Source organism: Pectinophora gossypiella, chromosome 16, assembly GCF_024362695.1.
Source record: "Pectinophora gossypiella chromosome 16, ilPecGoss1.1, whole genome shotgun sequence".
Lineage (NCBI taxonomy): Eukaryota > Metazoa > Arthropoda > Insecta > Lepidoptera > Gelechiidae > Pectinophora > Pectinophora gossypiella.
Window position 1 is genome coordinate 2,358,876 of NC_065419.1, and position 7,697 is coordinate 2,366,572.

The window sequence follows — 7,697 nt, forward strand, 5'->3', positions numbered from 1 at the left end:
CACACACGCTCACACACACACACACACAGTAGTAATTAGATAAGATAAAAATACACTTCGTAAATAAAATGTAAAAAACTATGCCACTCAGATTATTAGATGTAACTGGGAGTGAAGAGCGATGCCTCCTAACACAGACTTTGTAGTCTAAAAGGAGTCATCATCATGTGTAAAATAATATGTAAGTCTGTTTTAATTAATAAAGACATTTCAAAGATTTCAAATTTCAAAGCCAGAGAAAGTGAGAGTTGGTGGAGTGGAGTTGGTGTTGCCAGCAAATTTTGCTATGGGTTTGTGGTCTCTTGGGAATTTGAAAAGTTAAACGTGTATTGTACGAAATACTGTTTATTTTACACAATAACTTACAAAACATCGACATTTGTAGCACACATCGGTAACTCATCGACTCATATTCGAAACTTAACGTTACAGCTAACGATATTTCATTATAATAGCAATGAATTAACACAAACATACACACAACATTTAAGTAACTTAACAATAAATTGGTATTAAGATTAAAATAACTTAATAAGCGCCAAATCAGGCCAATGAGCCATGTCAGGGGCCTTTGGCGGCTCAATAACTCTGACACCAGGGTGGATGAGGTTGGTACTTTACCTCACAACCCACACGATAGATAGATAGCGCCAAAGATTTGAAGAATGCAGATCCTTTGTCGCTGGGATAAGCGTGGGTACTCGGTTCATTGTACGATGGATGTACCCCTGCCCAGCCCAATTGGGAATATAATCGTTATGTCTTGGCAACTTAACAAGTAAAAAAAAGTGAAATACACCCGTTATTTCTGGAAGAAATACATTGTTATTGATTTCTTACCGTTTTGATTAAATATTAGCTAAAATAATGTAAGAGGTTTACTGAAAACACAATAAAATGGTCTTACAAAAGCGAGAAATATGACAGATTTAGTCAAATGACAACTAAATAAATGCAAACACATTTGTTTTCTGGTCATGGTATGCAAATCATTATTTTACAAGAACCGAGTATCTTTTGTTACTAACCGCAGTTACTATGAGCGCCCGCGCATTCCAAATAGCTCGTACAAATCGTGTTGAAATTGACAATCGAGAATTTTCCAGAACTAGTGTCCTTTGACATCTGGAAAAGCCCTTGTTTTTCCATGATTCTAAATAAGTACCCAGAATTATACTCTGCGTCTAACTACAATTCGACGAAATTAATACATCCTTTTTGCAGACTATGTCCATTATCGATTGTATACCTAAAATGAGACTTTATAAGGTACATTCACCAAAAACAATACAGATGACAGTATAGCTTTAACGTGATAAATACCTATTTTCTCATTACTCGGGTAAATAATTATTCCAAAATACAATGCAAATGGCAGAAGCATATATAAAAATAACTGTTACTTGATATTTGGATCACAATATGTATAGAATTATGTTGCTACCTTTATTGCTTCTCTTGTTTGATCAGAATAATAATGGGTGGAAGATATAGATATAAAAAGGGAGCATTTATACCCAAAAACAAAGATAAAAGATGCATTGGCCCCGATTCCTGCAGACACCTCCTAATTTTATTTTAAGTTATACCCGTCATTTTCTTAACCGCCGAAAAGGAAAGGGACGGATGATTGACAGCTCTTAATTTTAGGAAGAATGAGTAAATGAATGAATAACCCGGGTGAATCAAAAAGGTATCTCGCTGGTATGCAAACCGTTTGACGTGTGTTGTCAGCTTATTTCTGTCGGGTTATTGGCTGATGTACAATTTTTAGACGGTTGTTTTAGATTTGTGCTTAAAATTGACGTGTGTTCCATAAATTTTATGCTTGTCGATTACCCGTCCCTTTCCTTTTCGGCGGATACGAAAATGACAGGAATAACTTAAAATAAAATTAGATGGCGTTTACAGGAATTAGCACCATTATGTCTGTTATCCATGAAATTAGAAGGTTCAGGAAGCTTCGTTTACGAAGGAAAAACTACAGCGCTATCTATATTGTTTTTGACAAACGTAGCCTGGAAAGTCCTTCATTGGAAATGAGAACGCTTACATAAACTTGCCAATCAAAATTATACAAACTTAAATAAGGAATGCAATTTCGAAATTCGAAAAAATAATGGTTATTTCTTATAATTTTGGCTGCAATTGTTTATTTAAATATAATATCGATTAATTTCAAGAGTACAAAGGATTACTCAGAGTGGGTTAGTATTAAGTATCATGTTTACTTGGGTGGTGAACGTCCATTTACAACTGTGGGCAAATCTTTCCATGATTTAGTAGAGGCAGTCTTCTTGGGTTTCATTGTCGTTACTTTTTTCTTAACTACCCTCTTCACTGTAACCTCTTCATCAGACAATAATCTCTTTTTAGGTCTGATCTTTTTGTCTTGAATTTCGAAGGAATCTTCAAATATATCTCCACTGGAGTTTGCCGAGATATCTTTTCTTGTTCTTAGTGATTTGTTGTCGCCAATTATGGCTGCGACAGGACTGTCAAAGGACACTTGTCGAGGACTCCGCTTTAAGTTCTTAGGTTTCTCCATCGATGTCTGCGTCGCCGTGTTTACGTGATTTTTCTTCACAGGCGGTGTCGCTTTTGGTGTCATTTTTGTCTTTTTCACTTTGACTACTACTGAGGGTTCTGTAGATTTCCTTTTAACTTTCCTTTTGACGACTTTTGGACTTTCTGGCTCCTGGTTCTCGTCGGCGTCTGAGCTTGATTCTACTATCGCTGGTTTTCTACCTCGTTTGGCTTTTGGCGCGTCACCATTTGCATTTTGTATAGGCGCGTCTTCGGTAAGACTTGCGTTGCTCTTAGTTTTGGACTTTTTCTTGCTCGGCGTGAACTCCAACTTGCTTGTACGCGTTTTGCCTTCACTTTTGAGGTAACTCTCGAAGAACGACCGGCATTTATTGTAATCCGGCGTGTCTTTTGGCTTCATGGAGTTTATGTACTCGAAGAATTTTATTAGAGCGTCTGAAATAAGAAAAAAAATGTGTTGATTCTAGGATTCTTTACAACCGTTTGGTTTAAAAATCTAAACGAATTATGCTAAATTATATTACTTTTGCCCTATAATTAAGTTTAATGTATGCTTCCACTGTTCACTTCCACCTGGAAATAACAGCTATTATATGCAAATTGAGGTATCAATTTCCGCGACATTGTTGGCGTGGCTATGTAAATTAAATACCAAAAATCTAAGCCAACTTACAATATCATTAACACGGTACAGATTTGCCGATCTTGTAAACATTATCACTAATTTAAGAGCCACGTTCTTGTCTATGTAGCATTCTCCTTTTTAGGAAAATTAGGGCAGTGGTTTCTCTCTTGCTATCCGCCCCGCAGTATTCTGTCTGATGCGAGTGGGATGGCGCCCAGATTAGTCTATTTAAAGCCGTACGAGGACTCCTGTCCTCCGCCTCTGAATAGTACTGACAGTTACTGCTGCCCCTTGTCAGGTTCCAGGTACCAGTCCCTGTGACTTGTCCTTCCGGCCTGCATTGCCGTACCGATGGCTTGTAAACATAGTTCTCTACAAATCTATACCTGCCCCCGCCGCGCAGCAGTCGCGGCGTAAATTATTATTAAAAATTCTATATTCGCGGTTGCGGTCAATCTAATAGACTTACTGAATGGTAAAACTTCGCTTTTCCCATTAGCTTTACTTTGTCAAGATTTATAAAATATAGACCTCGTAATTAATAGACAGTAATAATAATAATAATATGACATCGGCCCCACGCGTGCCTTCCAAAAGTCCAGGTTTTCATAGTCCCAAGAACACTACAATGATAATAAATATAACTCACCAGGCACTTGGCTGTCTTGTTTGGAGATGTTGCTCCGTACATTCTTCAGGAAGCTCTCCTTCATCTCCTGCACCTTCTTGGGCTGCGTAAGCACCTTCTCCCAGGGTAGCTCTCCGATGATCCACTGCAGCATGTTGTACCCCAGGATCTCCAGGTCTCCACGCATTGTTGACACTGAAAGGTAAATGTTTGAATAATGTTATAATGAGAAAACAGACGAAAAATCTTTTTTTTTATTGTAGTAAGTGCTTGTGTAAAATACTGTATTTTACGACAAAAAAACTAAACGCAAGCTCGGTAAAAGATGAACATGAGTCAAACCACATCTGCCAGCACCTCATCGCACTTTCCTATGCTTCAGTCCTTGTCTGTTACTCAAAACCGTCATTTGCTAGAGCGAGAGAGAGCGACCGCACGCGGCAGAAGACACGAGAACGTGTACGACGACGACGTAGCGTGCCGACAGGTTGGGTCATGGATGGACACTGCAATTTTATCTAATTCTCCACGGAGACAGGTTGTCTGCGACATAAAAGATGGATCCGCTCCTGGCCGACAGATGTGGTTTAATTTATTTTTGCTTCTGCTCATGATAGGTGTAAAAAATAATATTTTGTGAATGGTCAATATCCATCTGACAAGGTAGGTACTCTAGATGGGCGCGCGTGTATGATACGATTGATGAATGTAGAAACCATGGTTTGTGGTCAATCTTTTGACAAATATTATATGACCACAGTACAGTTACTGTAATCGTTACTTGTAGGGTCATAATCGACCTTCACATCATGCTCTTGTCGGTGTAGCATTATCCATGCTACTTTTTTAGGGAAAAATACGACAGTGGTTTCCCCCTTGCCTTCCGCCCCGCAGTACTCTGACGCGATTGGGATGGCGCCCAGAGACTAAATATTAAAGTCGATTTTTCTGAACATCGATGGCACTAATTTTGTCGGTGCATGTTTGAAAGATGTAATAGCGCATAGCGCTCTAAAGCTGTCCCAAAGACAACTCCTGTGTATAATTTTTCTGACAAGATTATGACTGAACAAAAACATACCTCCCAGATGCGCGTCCCGGCTGGTATACTCAATGGTCCCATTATGTGCACACTTGGGGTCTGGTTTGAACTCCTTGTCATTAACCCTCGTCGCCAAACCGAAGTCCACCAAGTATGCCTGGTTCTCCGTGCCCTTCTTAAGGCCTAGGAGGATATTGGCGCCCTTAATGTCAGCATGGACGTAACCCCGACTGTGAATGTACTCTAGGACGTCTAGCTGAAAGGTCACATCAATTTTGAAAAAAAATATGGCGACGTAACAGGTGGCCACAAAAAATGCCGTGGTAACCCAGTCGGTAGAACGCTCGCCTCTCACTTTGAGGTCGTAGGTGCATATCCAGCTAGGAATTTGTTTTCGAATTCATGTTTGGATCATAAATGATTATCACGTGCTCAGCAGTGAAGGAAAACATCGTGAGGGAACGCACATTCATTTTCGAAATGCATTTTCGGAAGTATGTGACCTGACCTGTATTAAGCTGATTTGTTTTACACAGACACTACACATTGACGTTATCGTACACATGCATCTGTGTGTGTGACGTCTGATGCTCATACGATTGAAGGCTAAAGTAAGACCGAAGAGGGTGAGGTAAACCTAGCCCTGCCTTTTTATTCTAATATTATAGTGTGTAGTGTTGGATATCTTATGAATCAAATATAATAAAACCTCGTATGTGCCTTTTTGAAAAAGCACATTCCAATATGATTTTTGTTAATTTTTATTAGGTTTAATCCAGGTAAAAAAAAATAGTCTCATTTTCCCACAGTTAAATTAAATTCATGAAATTGAGATTGAGTTGAAGAAAATTGAACTATAATGTGATTGATCAAATATATGCTTAGGTGTTCACTATAACCTTGTAAGGATGAGATTTCTAGACACAATAGTAAAACAATGGGGTGTAATTTTAATTAAAAGGACATTTGGTTTTACGACTTTTAACCTCTCATCTGCCGAGATACCAGACACAATAGATTTTACATTGTGTCTGGTCGAGATCCGCGTTCCGGCAGATGAGAGGTTAAGGCGACAATATTAAAAAGCCATTATGATAAAAACCTTACCATTTGCAGCCCTAACTGGAAGACTGTGGTAGTAGGGAATGACCGTCCACATTCTTTGAACAAACTCCACAAATCTTTTCCATATCTCTCCAAAACGAGGTATCTGTACTTCTCTCCTTTGTAGTCATGTGAACCGTTACCAAAGTATGTTGGCATTCCCAAACTCGACAGTTTCTTAGACTTCATATAGTTGGCAACTGGGGTGGAAATAAAATATGTGCATGAAAATAAATCTTATTTCTGTTAAATAGATTTGTTTTTTGGATAGTTTAATAATTAAAATGTATCATATTATACATTATAAAGTACTAATAAATATTATTAGTGTTTCCACCCTGAATCTCTGAAAGAATAAATAAACAAGACTTTTGTTCTTTTATTTTTGCCTTCACCTACCTATTGAAGATTTGCTTTCAACAAAATTACTCCATTACACTTTCTCTAGAAAAAAAACTTAAGTTTTTATTCTTCTTTTAATCCTGTTATCTCCAGTTGGGATTTAGGACTCTAACAACAGATTTCCACTGTTTGTAATCTTTTGCAGCATCTGTAACTTACTCCCTTAACAAAAAAGAAAAAAAACTGAAAATAATTCATAACTTACTATCATCCTTATTTGCATTTCTCACATAGAAGTGCTTTTCAACAAACAGCGGTCCATTTTCATGGGGTTCCTATGGATTAAGTAAAAATTATATCAACTTACAGCAAGTGGAAAAAACATTGTTATAAAGCCTTTTTTGTACTACAATTAGGCAATATTGGTCAATACAATAAGATAGGTACTAAGTAATGAAATTCTAACTTTTCTCAACCTCACTCCACTACACATATAATTTACATAATTTATCGAGTTTATCTACACTTGGCCTTGTTTCATTTAGTAATAGTAATAGGCTACTGAGTGAGTGAAACAGCAACAAGATATTAAAATCTTCCCTAATTGGAACACAAACAAAATAATGATAACACTCCACCACTGTCACTGTAGTTACTAATTATAATTTTGTTACAACTTAAAGCATTTAAATAAGGGAATATACTTACAATTTTGACTACAAATGGATAATTCGATCCTTTAGGCGAACTATCGTGGTCGCATGCCGAATATATCTCACCGAAGCCACCGGTGCCGATGGACGGGCCTATCCGCCACTTCTTCTTCATTATAGTATCGTGTATCACTTCTCCGTTAGCTATAGGAGCAGGCATCTTATAGCCATTAGCCTTTTTTCTAGGCGCTGCAGGCTTTTTAGCTCTCCCAGACATCTTCGCTTTAGGTTATCTACTTCTATTATTTTCACAAAAAGTGTTTCATAAGTACTAATTATTGTCGCAACTCCTTCACGGTTATTTAGTATTTAACGCTTCATAAACTTAACAAATACTACGAACACTATCAACAATCAAAACAGAAAATGAACGAATTTCCTCAAACGCTTTTGACATATTCCATTCCACGCCGAATTTTATACTGTGTAACCATAGACAACAGCTACATAAGTTTAAAAAATTCCAATTAAAACAGGAACATGCAAATTGCGCCAAATAATTTCATTTCTTATTTGTAATTATTATTTTAAATTTGTAAATTTTCCTATCTACTTCATATTTTCTGCATCTTACCAATTCTACTGTAAATAATTTCTACCTTAACTTTGCGTATAATGTAACGCCGCTGAAAAAAAGTAAATCTTGTCTATGACAGTAGAGTTGCAGTGATTAGTAAACGGAACTGCTATTAATAC

The 7,697-nt window shown here is 37.3% G+C and overlaps 1 protein-coding gene across 3 annotated transcripts; it reads right to left on the minus strand.

Annotated features, from left to right (window-relative positions):
• Positions 1–329: 329 nt before the first annotated feature.
• On the minus strand, positions 330–7,397 carry LOC126373975 (nucleosomal histone kinase 1-like). Of its 3 annotated transcripts, none has more exons than XM_050020389.1 (6): positions 6,997–7,397; positions 6,554–6,623; positions 5,950–6,146; positions 4,882–5,098; positions 3,822–3,995; positions 330–2,982 (listed from the first exon to the last, which is right to left on the minus strand). In XM_050020389.1, the coding sequence occupies exons 1-6, from the start codon at positions 7,216–7,218 to the stop codon at positions 2,228–2,230; spliced, it is 1,635 nt and encodes a 544-aa protein (XP_049876346.1). In that variant the 5' UTR covers positions 7,219–7,397; the 3' UTR covers positions 330–2,227. The 3 variants fall into 3 exon arrangements, with proteins under 3 accessions (XP_049876346.1, XP_049876347.1, XP_049876348.1); XM_050020390.1 differs by lacking the exon at positions 6,997–7,397 and adding an exon at positions 6,755–6,798; XM_050020391.1 differs by lacking the exons at positions 6,554–6,623; positions 6,997–7,397 and adding an exon at positions 6,656–6,761.
• Positions 7,398–7,697: the final 300 nt, after the last annotated feature.